The following is a 27,106-nucleotide window of genomic DNA, read 5'->3' on the forward strand; positions in this document are numbered from 1 at the left end:
TTAGGGCCAGAGAGACCTGGAAGAGATCTCAAGAACCTGATTCCATTTCCCTTTGCAACTTTTTTTCCTGTTCATTTTTTCCTGTAAAGGTCAAACCTTTCTGAAGCAACACTCACATGTGTAACCCCACGAGCCATCACAAGCATTCACTTGAAGAGGCTTGGGAACATGTTTTCATCATTTCTAACCAGGAAATGGAGCTGTTCTTATTAGTGCTTCCCAGAAAAAGGGATTTTTATCTAATTTTGGTTCTTTGGGTTGCAAGTGTGCTGAAATCAGAAGCAAAATGCGGACACATATTTTCAGTAAGATTTGTGCAAGGACTGTTCTTAACTACTCCAGTCCAGTGGTGCAACACTTCAGTTGCATTTCACTCCATAATTTTTTTCCTCCCAGTGTGGATGATTATAAAGCAGTTCATGTGTAATACAGACAAGGAGTAACTTTATGTTTGATTTTCACTCATGTAGCTGTTGAATTGAACTCATTTTACTATGGTTAAAAAAAAAGGTACATAACATAGGACAGAGAGCAAGTCCACAGACAAGCTTAGAACATGAAGGGACTGAGTGAATTCTTGAATAATGAGAAGTAAGGAAAGGCCTCCCCAGTTTCTTCTAGAAAAAAAGCCCCATATTTTTGGATCCACAGGTTTCTGCACTACATTTCCACCAACTTTGATATCATTCACAGCAGCTCTCAAAAGCTACAGGGACCACCCATCACCCCCAGCAGCAGCCAGCCCTTACCATGCCCTGACACAGGAAAGGAGCAGCTTTGCTGCAAAGCTGCCTAAGAAGGAGGAGTAGCAGAGCAGCTCTTTGGCATGTCACTATCTCACTCCGTTTGCCATGAGAGCACACCTTTATTAGAGCAGCATTTTATTTGTTATAGCAGAAAATCTATAATGTTTGGTATCAAGTGTCTGATTAGCTAGAATGGGAATTGATGATAGCTGAAATGCAAGGATAAAACTAACATATTTCATGCAGCTGTCGAAAAAAGCATCTTGCTCTTTCTGGAGAAGAGAATGAACAGACAAAAAGTTCTCCTTACCCAAAATGGACTCTGAGGAAACTCAAGTCCTCCTTGGAGAGCACTGAAAGCATTGTCTTTTCTGCTCTCTGTACCACTATTTGCTCACCACAGTTATCCTTGTGGCCTTGAGAAAATATCTTTTAACCACCTTGATTGCCCATTCTTAATCTTAAATTTACAGTGTGCTGGCCACCAAGGTCACCTCTCTGAGTACATCCTCAAGGCAGCAATACCTACTCCACCTTTAGGTGAACTGTTTAAGGAAGAAGCAAGAGTTTACCAGGAAAACCTGCTGGCATGTATAATACAAAGCTCTAGGCCAAAATTTGCAAGCAGTGATGCAGTTCATGCTGTATTTGATTTGCACAAAGTAAATTACAGCGTCACAGGATGGAGACTTTTATCAGCAGTACACTCTCCAGTGGAGTCCAGTGGTCCAGGAAAATTTCTGTGGATGAAGAAAACTTTCACCAAAAGTTTTGTCCTGAAATTCCCTTTCCAAATGTCACATAAAAGTTTTGCTCTCAATAAGAGAAGTTACTCCACATACTGAAATAAAGGATTTTTTTCACTGGTACACTTTTTGTTTTCTTTCAGTCTTCTCTCACTGTAAATAAGAAAGATTCTGGGTGATAAATGCTATGGTGAACAACACTTTGGTTTTGTTTCAAATATCTGAAAGATCTATTTTTCTCTTCAAGCTGTTTTAAGAAAAAGGATTGCCTTTTATTTGATTAAAGTCAAAAATCTCCCATTTGCATCACTATTTCCACAGCTTATGTTATCAGGGTGATAATGAATAAGGTTTAGCTGTTATTTACAGTAGAATACATGAAATATTCAAAGTTAGTAGAGTCTAACGACATGCTAATAATGCATTCTTAAATGGATGTCTGAAATATCTATTTGCAAATGGGAAAAATTTTGCAAATTGAAGTGCTGCATTGTATCTCTGATATCATCCCTCGCTCCTCCAGAGCGATGTCTCTGCAACTGCCCTTTCAGATAATCAGAATGTAAAACTGTCTTTCAGAATTCACCACTTGTGTAATTTCAGCAAAGCAAAATATAAAGCCATTAGCCTTCCCTTGTTCCTTAAATCTTGCCAGCCTATTTCCATATTCAGTGCAGCCATTCTTTAGCCCTGGTAGGATTACTCACACATCTTTCCTCTCAGAGCAAAGCATGCAGTACAAATTGCTGAGGAAATGCAGCATACGTTAGTTTGCAGAAAGGAATAAGCAGTTCTGGGTGAGGGAAACTGAGAGGCTCCAGCTGAAGGCTGGGGAAAGTCTCTTCTGCTCACAGCCAGCCCAGAGCTGCGGTGTCAGCTGAGCAGGCACAGCTGCCCTTGTCCCATGTCACCACCCACACGTGGGGCTCGTGCTCTGCAGCCCCAGTGGGAGCTCAGCTCTGAGGCAAGGCGCAGTTCTGGGGCAGGCAGGGGTCTCTCACCAGGGCCCTGGGACCTGGGCAGCTCCCCTGACAAACAGGTGAAGGGGAAAGGTGGGAGCTCCAGCCACCACAGGAACACAAACCCAGGCACAAGAGTTGTTCACTTAGTAGCTCCAGCTGTCAAGAGAAAGGTGCTGATGCAAAATACACAAAGCACCAAGAGGAAATAAGAGAGAAGTCAGCAGAAGTGAGGATTAGGCACCTCTGGAAGGCAGGAGGGCAGCTCCTCCTCACGGGGCTGCTGACTGCACAGCCCAGACTCCCGGAGCCTCTGTCACAGCACCGAGCACACCAATGGTTTGCTTGAACACAACTCGGTCCCCTCAAGCCATTTACTGCATGAACCCTAAAACTGCACTATTGTGTACTCATCAGTAGCATACTCCTCAGTTTGAGTCCCTGCATCTTTGGAAAGGTGCCCAAATGCCCCAAAGAGCTGAGCAACCCAAGGGGCTGGGGAGGGAAGGCCAAGGGCACACTGAAAGCTGCTCCTGCAACTCCGTCAATGCACTCAGGAGCTACCTCTATTTCCTCACCTGCCACACAAGATTAACACCACAACAATCATTATTTCAGGATTATTCAAATGCTGTGTACAGCTCAGTTAAATCAGAGGTAAATATTATTCTCCCTACAAACCACATTGAACATGCAATCTATAAATCTGAAGTACTTTTGCAATGCTGACACCAAGGTCATGATCAGCAAAGGCAACTGCTCACTCTGCTTGACCCAGAAGGGCAGAAATCCCTTGCAACATGCAGCCATGAAGGAGCAAATGCAAGGCTTTAGGTCTACTCTGTGCTCCTACAGCTCCGGGGAAAGAAAATTGCTGGAGATACTTGAGAACCAGGGAGAACTTTGGAACAAAGCAGCAGGAAAAGTGTTTGTGGGGAAGGGTCATAACATTCATGTGGGCAAAGTTGGCATAAGTCATATGGGCAACAGGGGGACACTGTGGGCATGGGCATCTTCCACACACAGCCACAAACCTGCATTCCTGCATCAATTACACTGTTCAAAACCCCTGCTAAGTGCCCTGGTTGCTCACCCTGAAATCATCATTATGCATAAATTTTCCTAACGAAATAATTCAATTTAATTCTACTCTTTAAGACATATTTTAGCGTTTTCTTTTTTTTGTTGCCATACAGCAGCCGTGCTTTGCACACAACAAAATGTAGTTCACACATTTCTCTGGCAAGAACATGTAAATACAAACTTGCAGCATTGTGTTCTTTCTCCTACTGTTTTTAATTAATTTGACCTTTGGGCCTATTTTTGTCAATGCAGAAGGCATATTGCAATCAGAAGAAAGCTATGGTGCAAATATTCCATTCTGCAAGTCACTTGCTAAACAAGTAAGCAATAGAGGAAAATCTATAGCACGCAATTAGCATTATCCTTTCCAATTATTTTCTTTACTTCACAAAACTCATTAATAACTTTTAGTAGATAAAATTGCAGCTAGGAACCCTCCTACACCTTAAGTGTATTATATTCTACCTTTGCCCAATAGAAATTCTTTTGATGTGCTGGAAATCTTATTAATAGATTCACCAGAAAACAAGCATGTAAGCTGGCAGAGGCAATTGCAACAGGTAAAATGAATGTAAATGACAGATGAAAGAAAATTTCCACTCCATTCAGATCAATATAAACAAAAGTGCTGCAGCAGCCACAGCACAGAGATGAAGGGAATTCATCAAACTTGTGTTTCAGATTATTTGTCCTGTTCTAAATGCACCCTCTGTGTTTTGGAGCTGTGTTCTTCCATTACCCAATTAATACTACATTAAGATTCACTCCTGCAGGGCCTTTTTCCTTCTGGTGCTCAATGGAAGTTTCTCAGTGCACTCAGATCTGGGGGGAATGTACAGCATAGCTTCTTGCTTCTAAAGATTGTCATTTGGAAAGCCTGTAATTGCAGCACTCAATAATTTCCTAAATACTTAAGCCAGAATTAATTATCCCTGTTATTATTGCAGGACTATGGATCTTATGCTGGGTATGATGAAGGGAATATGTGATAGAACATTTTATTTTGCTCAGAGCATGCAGTGGGTGTGCAAGACACTCAAACCATCAGAAGAAACAAGCTCCTCTACTTCAATAATATCTCAGTTTGATCTCCAGACATCTACAGAATCGGCTTTGCTGATTTCGTGCTCTTTGTTGTTCTCTAATTAAACACATTCAGGGACCCATCTTTACACCAGAGACTAATCATAATTTTTTTTAAGAATCCTATTTTATGTAAAATCATATTGGTTCTTGGTGAAAAATTAGAGGAAAGCAAATGCTTATTGTTAAACATCTTTTGTTTGAACAGAGTTGGAAATGCATTTTCATGAGGAGTCAGAAATCAAGGCACGCCATGAACTTCAGCAACTGCCTTTAATGGAGTGAATTCTACAGTTTTCTGGCAGTTTTATATGATGTTGAGGAACCAAAAATACTGGTAGTTACTGTTATAGCTAATTGCCCACGCTTCTTAAAAATCTCTTTATTCAGGAGCGGGGGAATGCCAGAGGTGAGGTGGGCAGGGGTGGAGGAGCTGCACAATTGGTTGTAGTTGATTCAGCTGCAGAAATACGAACTGTAATTCATAAGACATTTAGACGTTCTGAGATCCATAACAAAGAAAACACACAAACATGGTATTTGCAACAGGGAATCAAAACCACAAGGAGATGAAGCTCCAATTCCAGAACACTGAATTCAGACCTTTGCACAGAACACAAACTAAAGGGACTTTGATCTCTCTCTTGTGTGTTGAAAAGAAAAAAGAAAAAAAAAACCTTTTTTTTTTTTTTAATAAAAAACAACCACCTCCTCTCTGAAAAACCAATGCCTGCCTGAGAGTCCGTGGAGTAATATTAAACTCTTGAAGTAGGCTCATTGTTTGAAAGAAGGCTGGCAGCATTGCTTTGGTTTCAAAGGAGTTCTTGGAGAAACCAGAAGCAAAACTGCAGCCTGAAGCACACCAGCTTCCTCTCCCAGAAGTTCAAAAGGCTTGGGCTGTGTTGCTGTAGATACCTGACACACAGACAGGGATGGATGTGCTGCAGTAATGTCCTGTCACATCTTGAATGAGCACAGTCAAAATCAGCACAGATTTCAGTCCGTGCCCGTGTGAAACAAAGGGGACTCAGAGCAGCACTTGGTTCTCCTCACCTTCATCCCTGGAATTGCCTCTGGGACTCAGGACCATCCCATGTTCACTTGTTTCATAACAGAAATAGTGACTAATGCTGAGTCTCTGATGGAAGATACCAGGTAAGTGTGGCTGTAATTTCCCTAGCTGGGAGGAAATAATTTCCTCTTGTGTTACGTGCCCTCGTGCTGGCCCTCTGTAACCCAGCCAGCACATTCCCTCTCTGTCTTGTTTGCATCCCTGCCTCAAAAGAAATTCCCCATTTTTTCCACCACAGTTAAAGACTATAAATCCACTCTTGGTACAGACTACAGTCTAATTCCCAGCTGGCTCCCCCAGGACTTGCAGAAGAAAGAGAAGACAAACAACAGCTACCAAAGACAAGTCTCCAGCTCCAATCAATAATTTGCCTGTCACTCCACGAGCACATCACCCTATCAGAATAACTGTGCAAAGTTCTTATCAGTGATGTACTCTCACACTTTCCAGGTAGACGTTAAGCATTTTTACATCCTGTGGGTTTTGCATTTCAGTAAATTTCATTCTCCCAGCAATATAAATGTACAACAACCTCCCCAGACTGACAACAGATGTTAGAAACGTGAAAAACAGCCTATAGCATAATAGTATTTTGCACATATACATCATTCTTTACTTGAATGGGCTTTAGAAATATGAATTCCATTTCAGAACAAAAGAATAGAAAAGACAGTTGTTAAAACAGCTCACAAATCAACAAACCAAAGCACAAATGGCTATGCCCTCTTGATTCTCATGACTGAAGGTTAGGCTATGTCACTGGCAGAATCCAAAAGTGGAATCAGGAGTCCTGGACAGAAGGGACACTGTCAGGCAAGCTGCAATCACATTTCACGTTCTCCATCTAGCATGCCTCCCCAGCGAAACAGCTATTCTCTCTCAAAACATACCAAAGTAAATCATTTACATTTCAATAAACTATCACAGACTGCCCCAAATTGGGAATGATGCATGTGTATTTTATAAAAATAATGCACATAAATACAAGCACATACAGCATCACTTAAAACAATACCAACCCTGAAACAAAGTGACTCAATAAAATGCTTTCTGAGTAATTTAGCCAAAACCAGCGGGTATCCACTGAAGCAAGGGGTAACAGAGCCTGCTTCAATGGAGCCAGATGGATTAAAAACCACTGTGAGCAACATCATCTAACACTGAATCTCTGTGAGCTAGTGAGAGAACAATAATGATCTTATCTGCTCTAACCAGACTGAAAACCTGGTGACTGCAGAAGATGTTTTCTGCAGTATATTCCATCTGTGAGGAACAGACACCTTCATTAATGGAAATCTTCAAATCAGACCTGAGAAACCCATGGCTAAGGAAGGGATGCCTTAACAAGCAACATTCCTGTTGAAATGCTCTGTAGGTTCATGAGGCTTGAGATTGAGCCATTACAATTATCTGCTATCACCTTTAAATGTGTCTTTTTCCTGCTCTGCAGCTGTGCTGACAGCAGTGCTCCCGCCAGACTTTGCTCCTCATTCCACAAAAGCAGCCTGAGCTTTGGGAAACCCTGAAATCTGTCCTGGACAACAACTTATCAGCTCTGCAACAGAATTCAGAACTCACATTAGAAGCATGGGTGCTCCTGTCAGCAAGTCAATCTTAAATGTGCTCAGCCTTTTAAAATGTTCCAAAGCAGCACCACCATACCCCAACATGTGCATTACCTGCACATGGCAAACTTGATCCACACGTTTCCCCCAGCCCTGCCTCCTACAAATAACTGTTGGGTGAAATAGGTGATGAAAGCCCCAATAAAATCCAGATTCATAACCTAAAACATGGTGACAGCGACCAGTTTGAAGATACACAAAACAGGGCTACATCTTGACTCCCAATAAGCAGCCACTGGCAAAACCAGATCAGAGAATAAGGGGACATTATTTAAAATTTTAAGTTTTCCTTCACAAAGGAAACATTAGTAGAGCAGTAGTCACCGATTTTCCTACATCAGTCTTGCAATTCAGCATGAACACAACTTGTATAAAAACATCAGAACAAAGAGCAGTCTACAGAAAAATGACAAAGCACTTCCTCTAACCAAAGCCCTGCCATAAAGCAGCAGTTGGGAGCTTCCTCAGGAATGCTATCACAAAGTTTCATGAAGCTTCATGGCATTAAATGAGTGCTGAAATGTTTTATGGCCATTTATTTCAGCGACACAACCAGAACAGCAGAGCTCTGCCCAGCTCCAGGCCCACACCAGATTTTTTCCAGTTAATTGCTGCAGTTGCAGAGGCAGGAGGGAAGGGAGCTGCACTCAGCGGGAGGCCAGAGGAGCTGCCTGGGGCAGGTATCAATAGGACATGGAGGTAAGATCCTAATGGGGGATCAAACAGAAAAGCCACATTTCGAACCCCAGCCTGGAGCTAATCAAACAACAACACAGGCAAATCAATGCAAATCAAAATCAGCCACAAGGCATCACATCCTCCCGGAAAGGCTGGGTTTGTCCCTGACAGCCTCTGCTACAGCTCCAAACACAAACACTCCCTCGTGAGCAACTGCAGCATTAAAAATAGCAACTCTGAAAGAGGGAACAGCAAATTTACCTCAGCAGATTATATGTTTAGTTTGAATTACTGCACAGGTAACCAAACATTCTGCTGAATCTTTAACACCAACCTGTGCAAAACCGTCTGTAAACCCTGGCACTTCCCACAGCAACAGGCCACGAGTCCTCAGTGCCTCGTGGATAAGAGGATGGTGGCAAAGAACTAATTCCCCTCCCAGTGCCTGCATGAAGCCGCTGTGGAGTTGTGCTGCTGGGGATGATTTTCTCAATAGGCTCCTGAAAACCACATCAGCTCTCACACCAGCCTTTCTTCAATTATGTGATGTTCTTTTGCATCTCGCCACAAGCAGCACACGGATTAACCAAGTTCTTCAGCCATTTTAAAGCCTTTAAAGAACCAAAAGTAATCCTCCCAAGAGAGCAAACTGAACAACACAAAACAAAACAAACAAAAGCAAAAGAAAACTTCAACCAAACTCTTTAATTTCCTTGTTTGCTTTTTTCTAGGGTAACTTCTGGGAATATTTAGTGGTATCATAATTAAGTCCAAAATAGGAACCACAACAGATCAAGCTAATTCCCTGACAGCTGAAAACATTGTGCCCTCAGATTTTTACTGTTTTGTTCATCCAAAATAATTATATCATTGTATGTAGTTTGACTTCTAAACTATTTTAAGACTCTTGATAATACCCACAAAAAAGAACAAACTAATTTGGTTTTCTCATTGATTCAGTGAATGAAAAATACCGACACCCAATTTGATTTTGGAGATATTTTCCATTGCAGTTGGTAGAGATCTCGTACATTAACGCAAACAAGCAAATAGATTATTTTCCTTTTCTTTAAAATATTTAAAGGAAATTTTAAAAATGCTAAGCTCATAAAAAATAACACAATAAAAATCAAGAGATCAAATTCTGCTGTTACTGCTGGCTGATCATCACCTCCAGACTGTTTTTGTCCCACAGGGACAAGACAGAGACACCCAGACAGGGACAACGTGCATTTGCCTCCCTCCTTTGGCTTCCTTCAGTCTGAGGGATGCCACTGAATCAGGAGACACCAACTGAAATATTTGTGACACTTGTTGCTTGCCAAGGCAGTCTAAGGTAGAGTTTCTCCCCCATGGGTCTGTTTTGCAGCCCAGAAATCCAGCCCAGCCCCTGCCATGTGCTGCCCAAGCTGCAGCTGCACTCGAGGGGAGCGTGTTTGCAGAAAAAGCTGGAAACCACATTGATTTGGAGAAGTGAGAGAGGAGCAGACAATTAACTCCAGCAATGATAAGTTGTACAGTCAGGGTCTCCTCGGTGCACGTTAATGTCTGGCAAAAGGTTCCCACTGAGACACCCCCACCAAAGGCAGAAGGTTCAATTTTTGCAACTTACAGTTTAAAGGGCAATGATTTGTGTTATCTCAGCCAGCTCAAAACTTGAGGTAAACAATCGATGACAGTTTTCCCATCCAAGAGAATAAAGCATTGGACATCTGGGGTGGTTCTGGGTGGGGGATTGTTTCTTTGCTGTTTGTGGGTTTGTTTGTTTGTTTGATTGGTTTTTAAGTTCAGCAGAATGGAAATTCAGGAGGACACTGAGCTCGCCATGGGTCACACAGGAGCCCCCATGTTCCTTTGTTTACAACACCTGGGCTATATCTGGATGTATTTTTAAGTTGTTCCACCAAAGCCAAGCATATTCCCTGCATTCTCCCAAGAGCAGAAAGGGTGTGAAAGAAGGTGAGTGCACAGCCAGCATGACTGTAGCAGGAACGAGAAAACACCTTGTGCCTAAACCATGTGTATGTATTCACCTCTGAGCAATTAGATGGTTTTTGTTAAGAAAAAAAAAAAGAGATTTAGACATGAGGGTGGCACGCAGCATAACCTTAGCTTAAACCCATAAACTGTTTAAGTTCAAAGAGACATTTATCCCCCCTGATTAGGTGACACTGGTCCATGTCTATGAATAAAGTACCTGTTAGACATTCTGTTTCTCAGGCTTTATTCAGTATTTATACTGTTTACACTTTTGACATTCCTATATAGTTTCTCTGTCAGAACCACAAAGCTTGGAGCAGACTAGATCTGCCTGTGGAGCTGGAATTGGAGTAGGCTTTACAATATGAAATGAAAATTTAAGGATTAATTGTGGTATATCATCCTGCATTGTTATACAAAGTCCTACTTTAAAAATTATCATACAGAAAAATTTCTTTATTTCAAAGCTTTTAAAGAAGAAATGAAAGTAAGAACGAGCTACTTCTTAATACAAAGAGTAGAAAAATAAATTAAAAAAAAAAAAAACTCCAAAAGTTTCCCAAAGTAGTTTAGCTGCTTTTCATTCCTCAGCTATGCAAAGGTTGCTCACACTCTGATCCAGTCCTAAAATCAATGTGATGACCAGTATATTGGCCAGCCATGCATCTTAATAACTGAATCTTCATTAAGCAATCTCCTAAATCCTTCCAGAGCTGGTCTGGCACTTGCAAGTGCTAACGAGAAGTCAGCAGTAATTCCGTAAATAATAATTTGTGACTGAACTGCAGCCTCTCTCTTGCATTCATTATTTATTGCAAACTGTGACTCAAATCAGCCCATTGTAAGCAAAAGACACCTTATTTCAGATAATTCTTAAATAGACAATTTACCTTGGGACAGCATCAGACACGAGACTCCAACGTTAAGCAGAAATCTTCAGGGCCTGACCTTTGGCAAAGCACACGAGCGACAAATGGGAAAAGCCAGCTGGTGTCACATCTCCACTGCCACAGCAAGAGCACAAAAATAGCACCTGGTGATTCTCAAGAGCTACAGCGAACTCAATAAGAAAAACAGGAATATTTTAGGGACAGGCTGGCTGTTTGGCTCCAAAAAGGCTTTTTATTCACTTGGCTCTAAGACTGCAATCGCAGGCAATGCAGTAACAGCTTGCTTTTGTCCCCTACCCTGTTCACATGTGCTCCTCATTGTTCCCTCAAATCTTACTTCTACAGAATCGTTGACCCATTCTAATCTATCAGATTGGACAAACAGAGAGCTTGGACAAACACATGAAAGCCTACAACTTTTGAAAAAAAGGAAAATGCTTCAGAAATACGGCAAGAATTATTATCTTCTCGCTTCTCCCTTTTTCTTTTTTGCTTCTTTGTTTTGTTTTGGGTTTTTTGGTGGGTTTTTTTGGTTTGTTTTTGTTTTTCTTTTTAATTTTTTTTCCCCATTAAAAGCAAATAAGCAAAATCACAAAAACAATGACAGAATGGCTGGGGTTGGAAGGGACTCCACAGCTGGACACAGTGCTCCAGATGTGGCCTCACCGGGGCAGAGTACAGGAGGAGGATCACCTCCCATGAACTGCTGGCCACACTCCCTAATGCATCCCAGGAACCCATCGTCCTCCCTGGCCACAAGGACACAGAGCCCACCAGAACATTTCCAAACATGAAAATCAATACAGAGAAGCCTGAGGCAGCACACAGTTTGCGCAATGGGATACTGTGATTATTTAAATTGTGCTTAAAACTATCAAATCAGCATCCCATTTATTTCCTTAGACTTGGAGGACGAGTCCACTTAACAGACTCTGGAATATTTAGCCTTTGACACCGAGGGAAATGATTTCAAGCTTCTGAAAAGATGAATTCTATTATATAGACACAGAGATCAAATTACATGTTTTAGTAGTGGAGCACATATGAGAGACTGCCCAGAGACTGAGTGAGATTCATCAGGAAAACATTTATATGCAATTTGATTAGCAATCAAGGAAGAGAAGGAAAAAATGGGTGCAGAAAATCACAGGGGGAATTACACTTAACACCTGGAATTACTTACAAATGCTCACTGCAAATTACTCAGAGTCCAGACTTTCTTCTTCGTGTGCTCACAGGCCTGTTGCCTCTGCCCAAAACGGAGCATTTAAGGATGCAGGGAAAGCACACAAATACACATTTCATCCCTGTGATTCATTAGCAAGAAGGATCAACTATTATTTTTCAGCATTCAGATATCTCATTGTTGGGTACCTCTCGGGACTCATCCCCAGGAAAGGAAAATGAGTGCAGCAAAGTGCCTGAATGAAACAAGACTTGCAGCTGCAGGTGCCAGCCTGGGGGTGAAGGAGGTGGTGTAAGAAGGTTAAGTTTGCAAAAAGCTAAATATGAAAAAGGCAGCTCAGGGTTTCAGCTTACTGCGGTGAAAGAGAAGAGAGAGAGGTTTAGTCTGTGATATGCTTGCAGGGAATAGAACTGCAACTCCCATTTTTCCTTTGCTATGTAGCCTAGGAAGTCTATAAATCTGGTGCTGCCACTGCTCAGAACAGAGCAGAAGCCCTGTGCTAAGCTCAGTTCAGAGCTCAGGTGCTGCCTGGCTGTGCTGGGCTGGGCTGTGTTTGCTCTGCTTGGAACAGCCACTCTCAGAAATGTGCAACAGTTCCTGAGCTTGTGGTTCAGGGAAATAGCTACTGCTTATAGAGACACGAGTAGTACAGGAAACTAACAAACAGCACCACTGGCACTTATTCCAGGGAAGATGAACTGGCTTTGACTGCAGAAGTGCAGCACACAGGAGGAGTGCAGGCATGGGATGACCTGAGGTAGAGGCCCTGAAATTGCAGGGAGGGGGTGATGCTGGAGGGACAAGGGCCATAAACCCCATCCTCTTTATGGGGAATGCACCCCTGGGAGCTGGGCAATAGTTTTAGGGTTAGCAAGGAGAAAGAAGAACCAGTATCCAACATGCAAAGGACACTGTATAGAATAACTTTGGGCTTAAGCAGTCATATGAAGAGCAAGGTGGAGAATATTTAGCAAGCACATAAAGATGGCCCTGATATAGTGAAGGGTGAGGAAGAAGAGACCATCAGCATCACATTTCTGTGAAAGGATCTGAATGCTCCTGATTGAGGAATTCTCACCTCTCTCCAGAATGAAGCCACTTAGCAGTGAGAGAGTGTAAAAGCAACACAACAGCTGAGAGACGGGCAGATAAAATAAAGCTGGCATTTATTAATTTTAAATTCATATAATTTGAATTATAAGCATCATATAGTAACTGGGCTAATAATAATTCTTTAGACCACTAAGACCTCAGTCAGACTAACAAAAATTCTATGTTTGCACAGCAAGAGGATTTTGACTGCAAAATGCTGGAAGATTCAGGCAAGCACCTCTGTAATTTGGATGCAACAAAGCAGTAGCAGTGGCAGTGTACAGGAGCATGTTTGTGGAAGCAATTGGGAAAGATGCTTACTCACTCGAGTGACTATGAAAACTGTCACATTAAACCTCTGCCTACACCCTACATCAGCTCTCTTTTCAGAAAGTGGGATGGAGAAACTAAACTGAGGAACTGGAAAGGAACAATATTGATCTCATTCCTTATGAAGTTAATTAATGCTGTTCCTTCTTCCTAAATATCTAGGTTTAGTATGCTTCCCAGATTAACTAAATTATGTAATTTGAGAGAATAAAATGCATTTAGAAATACTGTTTAGTTTCAGAAAGAAAAAAAAATGGCATAAAATAACATGAGAACTTTAGCACCTCACTACAGTGAACACTCTATAGCCATGTAAACACTATTAAAAAAAAAAAGCAAAAAAGCAGAATACACTGTGCTGGTGCTCGTATAAATGTAATTATATTTAATTAGTACACAGGACCTTTGCCCCTGGTTAATTCTTCATCTCTCATTCTCAAAGGTGTGATATTACCATCTCTCTCAGAAACACAATTGCTCCCTCAGAGCCAATTCCAGCAAAATTTGTGTGGTTTAGTGTTCAAAGCCCCTCCCAAATTTTGAGAAGCAGCAATGCGAGTAAGGGAAGATGAGAGGCAGCCATGTACTCACAATGAAAATAAGATCTGAATTCTTAGCAGGTATCTCAAAAGACTGGAATTTTTTTCCTTCTCAAACTCTTTATGAATACTAATTTTGATAGCTGTAGTCAGAATCTGTAGCAAACAGTTCACTCAAGTTATAATCACCCCTCCATTTGCTGGAGGCTGCTGCAAACCCAATGTCTTGAAACCTAGCACCCAGCCAAAAAAATATAATTAGCTGTGATAAAAAGTGAGTTAAGCCCTTAATCAATACCCTTTCAAGCTGTCAGGACAGACTGCAGCAAAAAGAGCTGGTAAAACTAATGAGCTGGAGCTCCAGCACCGAAGGAGTTCCATCAGCCAAGCGTTGTGCAGGAGTCAAGGGGGAATCATTCCAACCTTTGGAGCTCCAAGTGGGACCAGAGCAGAGCAATCCTGAGTTGATCCCTTTGTTTCTGCAGTCAGTCCACAGGCAGTGCTGTCTGGGGTTTTCATTACTTCACCTTCTCCACCGCTTAAAGCCAATGCGAAAAAGAAGTTGAAAATCTACTTGAAAACTTAATTTGCTTTGTGAACAGCAGCAATGTTTGCAGAAAAGCAGCAGGAGGGTGCAGAGGGGATGATGGGGTGTCGGATACGGGAAGAACAAAAACGTGCTTCTTTCCCAGTCAATACCCTCACACCACATGTGCTCCTCCAGCTCAGCAGGGCTCACACCTTCCCTGCCCCACTGAAAAATGGATTGGGATGTGACAGACAACTGTGCATGACACAGCTCCTGACTGTCAGCGTGTGCTGATACCCAGTAGAAGACATTTATCTTTTCAAAGGCACAAACTTTCTTACAGTGATCATTCAGAAACAGCATGGAAAGATTATTTTTGAGTGAAAGTACAAAGAAAATACATGTTACTGGACCTGTCATAAACTATAATGAAAGGGTGATAGAAAGCCACAAACTAGAAATATAATTAGATATCCACTCTTGACCTATTATTTCTTTTATTAGGAGCACAAACAATGTAGCATCATCAGAGACACGACTTTTCTGACATCGTGGCCACCTTCTCAGGACAGCTGTCTCCACATGTGTTCATTCTTTATTTTTGGGTTTGTTTGCTTGGGTTTTTTTTGTTTTTGTTTTTGGGTTTTTTGGTTTGTTTTTTTTTTTTTTTTTCTTTTAACAAATGACCTTCATAAGAGGAAGTGAATAGGAACTGAATCCCAAAATTTTCCAATAAATACCAGGATTGAAATACAACTGAAAAGGATAACATCCCATCATGCCGGGACAGCACCCTAATATGAACAAAATGCCTGGGGGAAATTCAGTAATAATGTGAATGAAACATCTGCATATCTTCAGTAACATTATATGAACATGAGTTCGTGTAACACCAAATCAAATCCCTATCAGCCTGATAAGGGAACCATCTCTGTGCCATCACTTCCGAAATTCCTTTACTCAGTGGCAAACCTGAGTGCCAGCATTTTGGACAAGGAATTTTATTCCTCTGTGCACGAAGAAGTAAGGATTCTGGATACAAACCTAATTCTGGTATGAGGTCTTTGCAGGTAAATTTTGCCTGGCAGTACAAAACTTGGAGCATTTAACTCAGTGGGCAACCAGGCAGTGCTGGTAATGAGAGAAGCTGAACATCTGAGCCAGTTACAAGCTGACATCAGACTGCAGGAAATACTGCACAGGTAATTCAGGAGAGGAAGTTCACAGCAATGAGAGCTTGCAGATGAGCAGAAAGGGAGGTGAAATTTGTCAGGTGGATCTGTTCATTAAGCCTGGCCCTGCCAGGTGTACTCTGGAATGTTCTTCCCCTCAATGTATGCCAAAGCACGGCCGGCCGCCCTCGCAGGTGCTCACCGCACTCTGCTGTGCTTTTCAGCTGCTTGTTGTCTGGCTAATTCCACGTTATTTATTATCTGTGTGAGGGTGGTGCCAAAGTAACAAACTGCCTTTTGGGAAGTGGTCTGACACGTGTGAAAGACACCTGGAGGATCCAGCAGGTTCTGTCCCACAGAAGTGCTCAGTTCCCTGCTTCCGCTCTCATCTCCCCTGGAGAGAACTGGCTCCGGTGCTTGCAAAGGAATCCCACAGAAATCAGCCCACATCATGCTCATAAAACACACTGAACTCAAAGGGGACAGATTTTAGGAAGGTAAAGCATTCTGAAAATACTTATGCAAAACCTAAACCACACATATGCTCTGTTTCTGCAGGACCTGATTCAAAACTTTTATGACCTCAGCCAGTTCTGATCACAGGGATAGAAACCAACACAGACACAGTCCTAGGGATTGCTCATTACAAGTCAGGGATCTTCCTTTCTTTCTAGAGCAGAAGTCTAATTCCTTTTCTTAAATTATGGCAGTAAATAGTCTGTTAAAAATGCTCTGGAGTAAGAAAACTACACTTTTTTTGCAGCTACTTGGTACACAGTTAAGAAAGGAACAAAATTAACTTGGAACATTCAGTTCAGCTCCAACATAATTGCCAGAATCTACAAAACATTATTTTAAAAAAGGTTTAGGTAATAGAAAGTTTTTATTAAAAATTAAATGTCTGAGATGGAGAAATTTATTACTATTATTTTCTTTATTATATGTTACTGTGGGGGGTTTTAAATGCCTAAATTTAATGCTCCCATAGAAGCAATTTACTCTCTGGACTAATTTCCAAAGACTTAATCAGAATGTTCCTTCCTGAAATCAGTGTTACCCTCATTGAACCTGAAGCACAGCAAGAACAGGTGACTTAAAATGCCAGAGCCTGAACCAAGGCAGAAATCTTCCAGAGACTTCTACAAACCCAACTCCTTAACACAGCACCGGCCATACAGTAAAATCTTTCTGAAAATAATACTATTTATGGATTCTGAACTCTGATGTGATAATGAAGAGGAATATCTTTCCTCTTCTCATCAGTAATGGGGTTCATCTAAGAGAAATGATGTTCTTGTGGCTGTTCTCATTAGACACATTCTGAGAACAGTGGTCATGTATGTCTGGCCAAAATGTCCTGCAGTTGTTTCAGTCCTAAAATTTATGAACAGATACAGGCAGCCTATTTTATTATTACTATTATTACTATTATTATTATAGTTGTTGTTGGTTTTTTTAATTAAAATGTGACAACTTTATCTACTGCCCAAATATAGACAACAGAAGACATAATTCAATCCATGCTAAATGTCATTCAAAAAAACCCCAGAATAATAGAGCCTCCCCTATAAGAAAGGCAATCCTAACACTAAGAAATCAAAAGACCACCAATTAACTTTTCAGTTTTCAGCTGAGCAGACTCCCACTGCAGTTACAACTCACTGGAGCTCGTTAGTATCCCTGTTAAACAGGAAATTAATTTGAAGAATGGCAACAGCAGCTATAATGGCAATTTCAGTCAAAGGGAAGTGTTGAATCCTGAGCAGAAAATGCTCAGAATGAGCAGAATGAGGGGCATCAAATACATTCAGTGCATAACTTCACATGAACAGTCAGACAATTTTGCTTGAATGAGAAATGGACACTGGAAAACAATACTGATCTACACAGTGGCTGAATTAAAAAAGCACAATCAAACTGGGAGCATTCAGTTCTTCAGTGATTCGAGTCCCTTACAGTCATGGGCCATCAGATTCCACATGGGCATTACAGACACATCCACAGAACAGTTTCTCCACAAGCCACTGCACAAAGAGGCCACTGGATGCATCCTAATGGCCAATAACCAACTCTGCTGCTGCAATTAAAAATAATAAAAAAAGTAACACAGTGTCCAAAAATGTCGATCTATGGTGTGTTGGAGGAAACTGGAGAAGAGCTCACAGACATCAAGGCAAAAAGGGAACCCTGCCTCATGTTACAGAAGGGACACAAGCTCTCACTTTGGGGCGATGCAGATATGGATGGGTGGAACCTGGCTTTCCAAAACCACAAGCTTTTGACAAGTCAGACAGGTATCTGATCAGGAAAAGACTTATCTGGACTAAATTCATTACTGCTTCCTCAGTAACTAGTGATTTATCAGACATTAAATCGCATGGAAGAGTTTGGCAGTGCCACTCACTAGGCCAATGATGATGTGAATACATTTGCACATGTAAAAAAGCCTTGGGGATATTGTGAAACGAGGGCAGGAGGACAAACAGAATCAACCCTGGCTACAGAAAGGGAAACCTTTTCCCAGTAAAATAAAGAAACAAGAGAGGGAGACACGAGCCCCTGCTGCAGGCAGGAAGGTAGACAGGTTATGACCATGGACATAGAACCAACTTTCTTAGAATTTTCTTTTCTTGGTCATTCTGGTCAGTGCTCTGCCCTGATAAATTCTGACTTTTTTAATTACCTGAATCTTAGAAAAATCAGAAAATACTATGCCAAATGCAATCCAAAGCATTCCTGTGCCCAGTGTCAGCTGAAGAGTGCACTCGAGTACAGCATTTTAACATTACTTACAACTTCGCTAACTGAGCTAACAGCATGTCTAGAAAAAGCAAATGTACAAAAATCCTACTAAATTACATGCATTTGAGGTCAATGATGCTTGAACTGTCTGAAATCTGAAATTTTCACAGGCACTGTGGAAAATTACTGATGGTTTGTTTTAATACTTGGAATGTCAGCATTTCCTAGCCCATCAGAATGGCAGCTGTAGGGGAAGCAGTGGATTTATGTCTGCAGTCCCAGGGGAGCAGCAGTGATAAGGGCACACACACAGCAGTAAATTTCATGCGTACCTTAAGTATTCAGCTGACTCATCACAGTCTATTCTCTCTTATTACAGGGGGAAAAATCCACCATGAAGTGTCCAAAGCAGTGAAATACACGGGATTTGCTTAATAAAACCAACAGCACTCCTAAGGCACCAGGTTGTCCCCGGGCTTACACAGGACAGAAACAGCAGAGAGGGGACATTTTAAAGCCAATTAATGTAAGAATTTCAGTCTGGGAGCTGAAGATTCAGCTTTAAGATATGCACTAAATTGATATTAGCTAAAGATTGACTGCTGTGTTTATGTGTATATATGTACAATAATAGGCATATAAAGCATCAGTGGAGTCTGTTTAATGTGAATTTCACAATATTGGTAAAAGTCTGACATCTAAGTCTTTTCTTTTAACGATTGAGGAATGAGATAACCACAGTAGCTTTGAATGCAAATAAAAACTGGTATCCCATTTGCCTGAGATATTCCTACTGTCCAACACACCTTGGCAAAAATAAACACAATTTTTCAGAGAATCCAGGTAAAAAAAAAAACCCACCGTTTAGGGTGGTTTGTTATTGTAATTTTTGCTTCTCTGCAAATCTACAAACAAATCTGGTGGATATAGTTTGGAAAAGGTAAGCTATTATAAAAGAGCAAATGAAATGAAGAGAAAAATAGCATTTCTTGCCCTAGGCATGAAACAGTGCCCTTGATTTATGTGTTACAATCAATTTCTAAGCTTACACTATAGATAACATCTTTCAGTGATGTCTCATCAAGCAAATTAGATCTGACCAGTGAAATACTGTAAGTTAGCTGGAATTGATGAAAATATGAATGCACTTGCTTTACTGAGCCCCCACTGTCTAAAGTATTAACTCCTTTAGAGACCAATCACTGCTCTAAACTCTGACCCACAGACAACAGAATTTAACAAAATCTGTGGGGATTTACTGTTAAGACAGAATAGAATTCTGCATTAATCAAGTGCTCTAATTACAATCTGGAGTGGTGGAAAGTGGCTTTTCCTTATTAGACAACAGTATTTAGGGAAAAGAAAAGAATCCCAGCAGAGGCGTGAGCCAGGTTTAGGCAGAGTGAAAACTTAATGGGCAGCTGTGGTTGGGCATCCCATAATTCTGTCAGGTAGCAGGGAGAAAACGTATATAAACCTACAGGAGTCAGCTTAAAAAGTTTTATTTGAACATAGCTTTTAGGTGGAAATAAGCTTTGTTTAAGAATTAAACCCTCACTATTGGTGTCACTACACCAGACTTTAAATAAGTTTTAATGAAAGAGCATTCAACAGATTGCAAACCAGAAGAGAGAATCACAGAGTGGTTTGGGTTGGAAGGGACCTTAAAGATCATCTCATTCTGCTCCCTGCCATGGGCAGGGACACCTTCCACTATCCCAGGCTGCTCCAAGACCCATCCAGCCTGGCCTGGGACACTGCCAGGGATCCAGGGGCAGCCACAGCTGCTCTGGGCACCCTGTGCCAGGGCCTGCCCACCCTCTGATTAAAGTATTTCTTCCTGATACCTAATCCAAAAATCAGAGATTCAAGCTCAGTTTCAGCATCTAAAATGTTTACCTTGCTATTTTCAGAATGAGGTGTTTAAAGCTACATTCCCATGTATATTTTTAGAAAACCCACCTGTCCTGGTGAGGCAGATGGGAATAGCCAGTGACTGACACTAAGAAAAATTAGGCCAGAACTTACTTAGGAACCTAAATCTTGTAATTTAATTTGTACACTTAATTCGATGTACCTGTTTTTATATACTCTGGCTTTCATTTACTTAGAAGTCAGAGTTCCCACTGATAAATCACAGATACCTCACTGCTGCTCAAACAATTTGGGATGGCTTAATGGAGTAACAAGATGGGTTTTAGACTAAGCTGTGCTTTTCCTGGGACGTGCCCACTGTGTCTCTGCCTTGTAAAGGCAAGAGGGCATTGACATCTACCTGCAGAATAGGATAAACCAAATCCATATTACCCAAGTATTTGAAAGAATAGCTTGACAAATAAAATGTTTTCAATTAATTAATTTTTAATTTCAGTGACTCCAAACTAAACAAGTCGTAGAAGCCCATGTTTCAGCCTGATTGGAAAAAAAAAAAAATAAAAGGGATAACGATTAATCTACAGCCTGTTTTTATAGGCATGAAACACTTTAATACTGATAATGGGATTTCTTTAAAAGAAAAAAAAGAAAAAGCAATCCAAATTGCACCTCGCCTCCAGGTAAAGTTAAAGCAGTTCTATGCATAAAGTAAATTAAGTTCTAGTGCATCAAAGATGCCCAGAAAGAGCAGTTTGATTTCTGCATTGCTTTGCTATTCACATTATCTCCCAGGGACTGTTTCCCCCATGGATCAAAGGGTGGCTGTTTGCTAGGAGCACTGACATGGATAGAATATCTCTCTGGATATATTTACAGCCCAGAGAGCCCAGTGCAGGCTCTGTGCTCTCGTGAGCCTGTGCTGTCGAGTCAGAGCAGGGGCACACTGCAGCAACGTGCACCAGATGAACCTTCCCCATCTTCAGCCACGAGACCCAGCACAGCTCTCTGTGATGCTTTGCCAGGATGTTTGAGAAGGGCAGCAGAGCCAGGGGTGCTTTGGTTGGGTTCAGCAGGCTCTGAGGCTGGGGCTGTCCTGAGAACGGAGCAGAGAACAACAACAGGTTGGGTTTGCACAGATGCTGAGTCTCACATCTCAGCACTGGGGGTCCTGGGCAGGAATTCCTCAAGGAAAAGCCTCCTCCCGTAATCTGTTCCAATTTCCTTGTGTGAGCAATAAACAGGAGCACACAGCCCCAGCTCTGTGCACCCACCCTGAGCAGCAGCATTAATTGTTTGTGTTGCAGCTTACACTAATTACAGGCGAGCCCCAGCCCCCTCCCTGCAAAACTCCATCTGACAGAGGCTTTAATGCAAAGCAGTGCAATTCCTCTGGACAGGGAGACTTGGCAGTGCCCCAGAACCAGCCAAGCACGGAGCAAACAAGCAGCCTGTAATTTGCTGATGCAGTGATGGAGGCGACCAGAAAGATCCTCACAGATTAGCAGGCAATCAGGGGGAGCTGCTCTCTGTGCTAACTGCTCCCCCTCGCACTCAGGAGTGCTAATAGGGAAAAAAAATAACAAACACGGGGCTCCTGCTTCCCTGGCTAAAGTGAGCGTTTCAATCAGCAGTGAAGGAACACGGTGTGTACAATGCTGAAACACAGGATGACATTTTAAAAGGCCTCAATCCCAACTAGCAAATTGAGCTCTGCAGCTGTTTGCAAGCACAGAGCAGACGTTCAGGCCCTCACCTAAATGCAGATTAATAGCACGTGCAGCTGCTGGAGAATACGAACACAAAGGGCAGAGATAGTGAAGAGAGAAAAGAATGATGTGTGGTGCCTATGCTTTATTTATGAGGCTGGATTGGCTGTGAGACACGCTGGTTTTCCTGTCAGTGATCATGCAAAATCCACTCCCATTCCTGCATTTTAACACCCAAACTGTTTATTTTCAGGCACAATTTTTGCAGAAAACTTTGTACTATCTGTGTTTGAAGACAATTATTCAAATGCTGAATAAGAAGGTGACTCTCTTGCATGATACCAAGTAAACAAGGTTGGAAAAACTACTACGGTGTGCTTTGGACTTTCAGTAACCAAGTTTGTGATGCTGATCTTTATAGTAAAAGCCCCAGCAGTAGTCAGACTTTTCATTGCTCTCTCTAAAAATTAAAAATGAAAATCAGATACCCAGAGAAGCTAAACCTGCACTGCTCTTCTATTTGACCTCAAGAAGCCAAAAAAAGTTTATTTATGGGATTCATCTGAGATCAACACAAACAGGCTTCAAAGCACAGAACATTGCAAGGCCTCAAACTGAGAGGCATTCATGACCTGACCTGTACAAACATGTCAAGAAATGGCACTTTGTCTGCAGTTACCTAGAGCAAACCACAGAAAAAGGTTTCCAAGATCAGTAGTTAGGGGAGAATCAGAAAACTGCATTTTAAAATAGCTTCATTTTTACCGAGTCAAATTATTCCTTCTGTAAATCAAGCTTTTAAAAGCATTTTGCACAAACAAAATAAGTTAAAATGAAGGTATATGTCAATTAAGCTAAAATACTTGTTTGGTTGTCTAACTTTAAAAAAAGTTAATTTATACAATAAAGCCTAGACACGTTTCCACAACAAAAAGAGGAAGCTTCTACCTCTTCTATTTCAGAGTTCTCAAAAGTTTGAAAAAAAAATTTTTTTTTAAACATTTATTCCATCTTGATATATCCCTCTGGGAAAACATGCTAGAAGGATACCCAAATTTATTCCCTGAAATTTCCACATCACAGAACTTGATCATATACAATATATTCACCATAGGTCCAGCATTCCCAAGCCATCAAATCTGCAATCCTCCAAGGCACAGGCAGGAGATGCTCAGCAATTTGGGAACACCCAGGGCCTCCTGGATTTCCTATAGCAGCACAGATTCCTGCCCAGCACACCCAGAGCTGCTCCGCTCATTTAATACTGGTCGTTTTTTCCTGAAACACTATCAGGGGCTGCCACATGTCAGATAATTATTCAGAGAGAAATAAATCTGGCCCACACATGGAAAAAGAGGAGCACAGAATAATTGAAGGCTGTTTGTAAAAACACAATTACATGACATGACCTGGAAAGACAAAACCCAGTTGTTGGCATTAGCTGATTTTTATTTGCATGGCTGCATAATTTTCTTCTCATACAAAAGGTCCTGTCCTGATGTTAACTTTTGGTTATGCAAAAAATTTAAACAAAGCAAAGGCAAACACTCCTTCCCTGTCTTTGGCTAAATTGTTGACCGGCATCAGAGCTGGCTACAAAGGAGAAGGGGTAAAATAAGAGGTTGGCCATAGAAGCTGTGGCTGCCCCATCCCTGGGGGTGTTTAAGGCCAGGCTGGATGTTCTGAGCAACCTGGGATAGTGGGAGGTGTCCCTGCCCATGGCAGAGGGGTTGGAATGAGATGATCTTAAGGCCCCTTCCCAGCCCAACCATGTTTCTGTATTAAATTGTCTTTACTCAAAACCACCGAGGTGCTGCAGAGAGACTGGGACATTCCAGCTCCATCTCGTGCTATCCCCACATCAGACACTGCTACAGGAGCTGCTTTTTCTAGCAAATTCCCTGTAGTTGCTGAATTCTGGGAAAAATAGCAGATGGTTCAAGAATAACGTTAGCTTCATGTGAAAAATGAACTTTTTGATAAATATTGCTAATATCTAGCATAGGGTTGATGTATATTCTCATTAGCTCCAGTCAGACAGATTGGCAATAAAACCTTCCACACTGCAGTCAGAAAAATGCAAAAGTGTCTTCATTTTTCCCTGCCATTAAAAATCTGAGGAAAACAGGAGAAAAGAATCTGCAAGATAAAGGTTAAAGCCAACCTTGTAGAAGCCAAGATAATTTTAGGTTCTGAATTGCAGGAGTACCTGATTAGGCATTATTATTTCCTACAGTCTGGAGAACAATAGAACTATGATCACTGTAAATAAATATTTTGCTCTGCATGTTGGTTAAAAGCTGGAAATCAACTGCCAGGCTTACTTTTCCCCTTTGAATTGTGAAATGTTGTGTATGGGTTCAAAGCTCCTCACAATCAAAGGCAGAAACACGGAGATGACTGCCAAGTTCCTGTGCCTGTTACTAAGCAAATATTTTATGACAAAACAGAAAGTAATCAAGGCGGTTGTAGAGAAGAAGGAAACATGTTTAATAACACGGGGAAAGGATGGAAGAGAAAGCATATCCGAAAAGTCACGCGCCTACAGACATTTTGAATTCTGAATGGAAGTCTCTACAAGATTATCTCGCATCAAGCAAACGCCAGCCACATTTGGGTTCTTTTATGGAGCTGATGGGATAAAGAGGCACAGGGTAAGGGTGGGGAGATGCTGGACCCACGACTCAGCCTGGCTCTCTGTGACTGCTGATGCTAGAATTAAGTAGATCTGTCAATCAAAAGGGAGCACACATTTCCTATTCCCATTGAAAATTCTTAATATTTCTCCCAAAAAGCAATGACAGCTCTCCTCATCTTCTCTGCTTCCCAGCACAGAGAAAGTGATGGGTCAGTTTCACTTTCCTACCCCCTATATGAAATAAAGGATGAAAAAAAAGCTAGAAAGAATGTTTAGACATTTAACTTTGGGGTCCAAATGGAAGTATAGCAAAAGGTTTCTAAATCAAAACAAAATAGGGATTTTTCAGTGTGTCATGAGCCTTAGGGAAAAAAAACCCAAAGAATCAAAAATGATGTGGATTTCAAATACTAACTCAATTATACAGAAGACTTTAAAGCTCTCAATTTCCAAACACCACATTAACAGCAGTGCAAGAGCATCCATCCATGAGAGAGGCAGAATTTGGAAAAAAACCAAAACAAAACAACCCCCCCCCAACAGTAATATTAACAAACCCAAGCTTTCCCTTTTAGTTTTTAAACAAAAATCTTGGGCATGAGATGGATATAATCTCATTCAAGAACAGCTTTTACAATCCATCACATGCTTGCCTGTCACAGGTAAACTTTTAGGTAATATAAATAGAATTTAACTAGAACTAAATTTCTCATGAGCTAAATATTTAGCATACTTAAAACTGAAAAGGAACAGAGCAGACCTGATACTATGAGAAGAGCACAAAATTCCAAATTAGAATTCACTGAAAGGAAGAGGACAAAGAGAGGGTCCAATGTTTCCAATATTTCCCAGCTTGGGAGACTAGGATGCAAAATGATTTGGGAGTTGAAAAGCACTTGGCTAATTATGTTGAGAGTAAAATATCTTTTTTTTAGTTGTTGTTTAAATGCTGTCTGAGCTTTTAATGGATATAAAATTATGAATGTTGTTATTGTTTGCTTTCCCCTTATTTCAATTTTCTGAAGCATTTCTGGAGGAAATCTCCAAGCTGTAAGCAATGGACATGCTAATACAAATTATACAGATGGGCGAGCTAAGGATTTATGAGGAACTCCGACTGCTAAATTTCCTTTGAAGTGTTCGGATTCAGCACATCCCCACTATAAACCCAGAGGTGAAGTGGTAAATTCTGTAAATTGAAAACAGAGACACACTAAGCTCACAGTTATTTAAATAGTTGCTCAAGGAATTTAGGGCAGAAATTGATTAGTTTATGAAAGAAAGCTATTGTCCTGGGGGATCACAGGGAATGCAGCCACGCTCCAGTTCCTCACCTGCTGCAGCTGGAACACACCCTGTGCCCCTGTCACCACGTGGCAGTGACCAGCAGAGCTGGCCAGAGCCATCCTTCCCCTTCAAACTCAACTGTTTCTTTTCAACACAAACCATATTTGCTTTCCATTGCTCTCACAGCTTTGATTCCACTATTATTTTGACTTCTCCTTGAGGTTCAAAATCAGATGCTTTGTTGGTTGTAAATAGCAGACATGAAAGAATAATTATTAATGCAATTATCAAACTTATCACGAATGTCAAAAAACAACTCTTCAATAAAACCTACTTTACAAGATTAAAGCTTTCTGAGAGACCCAGAGACATTTACATGTTTTGATCTGGAAAGGAATGTAAAATCACATTAAGGACAGCAAATCACACCAGATATGAACAACTCACTGCTCCTAACAAGGAGGTATTGGAAGGAAGCAAAATTCCAGCATGACAAAGAGAAGAGAGACAGAGCCCCACTCATCACAGGGAATTCCTGGAATCTGGGACAAAACACTGAAAGGTTCCTGTCTATACAAAATGGACTTTGCTGCTGTGACCTGTGCTCCACAGACATGACCGTCTCTCTTTTTGGCTTACTGGGATGGGGGGTTGATTCACGTCCTCTCTTTCTGTAAAAAACCCTCCAAGGACTTACGAGAATGCATGAAAAATCAGGCCAAGTACTGGTTTGAGTATGAAAAATGAAACCCAAGTGCAGAAGGTAGAGGGAAAGGACTATGAGGACAATCAATCCTGAAAAGTAAAGGAACATAAAATTACCACAGGCAGAAGGATGAGCAAGCAGTGACATGGAGGGACCACAGAAAAGAAGAAGTAGGAGAAAATTAAGGGCAAGGTAGAGGTGAAGAAAAATTGAAGAGAGTAACAGAACATAAATTAATTACTAATGTTTATTTTTCCTAGGATCTTAGCTGCCAAAACATTGCCTTCACTTGCTTTATTCTATCAGACTCCAGAAGACATGTAATTAAATCCCCTGCTTAACTAAATAACCAAAACTTCCTTCTTTTCAAATGGTTATTGGTTTGCCAACATACCTAATATTAATAAAGACATTGACTGATTGAAATGTGTGGCCAGGTCAT

General features: G+C 41.2%; 1 protein-coding gene across 7 annotated transcripts in view; it reads right to left on the reverse strand.

Annotated features, from left to right (window-relative positions):
- PCDH11X (protocadherin 11 X-linked) overlaps positions 1–27,106 on the reverse strand; it is a 436,859-nt gene that overhangs the window by 128,088 nt on the left and 281,665 nt on the right. The window contains exon 6 of one of the 7 annotated variants that reach the window (XM_069015034.1): positions 10,863–10,976. The exons of 5 other annotated variants lie outside the window; for them this stretch is intronic. In XM_069015034.1, the coding sequence (XP_068871135.1) occupies positions 10,875–10,976 (102 nt within the window). In that variant the 3' untranslated portion in view covers positions 10,863–10,874. Of the gene's footprint in view, positions 1–10,862; positions 10,977–20,865; positions 21,421–27,106 lie in introns of those variants that run through there. One more of the 7 variants, XM_069015039.1, reaches the window with a different exon arrangement.

The sequence above is a fragment of the Aphelocoma coerulescens genome, chromosome 4A, assembly GCF_041296385.1.
Source record: "Aphelocoma coerulescens isolate FSJ_1873_10779 chromosome 4A, UR_Acoe_1.0, whole genome shotgun sequence".
Taxonomy (NCBI): Eukaryota; Metazoa; Chordata; class Aves; order Passeriformes; family Corvidae; genus Aphelocoma; species Aphelocoma coerulescens.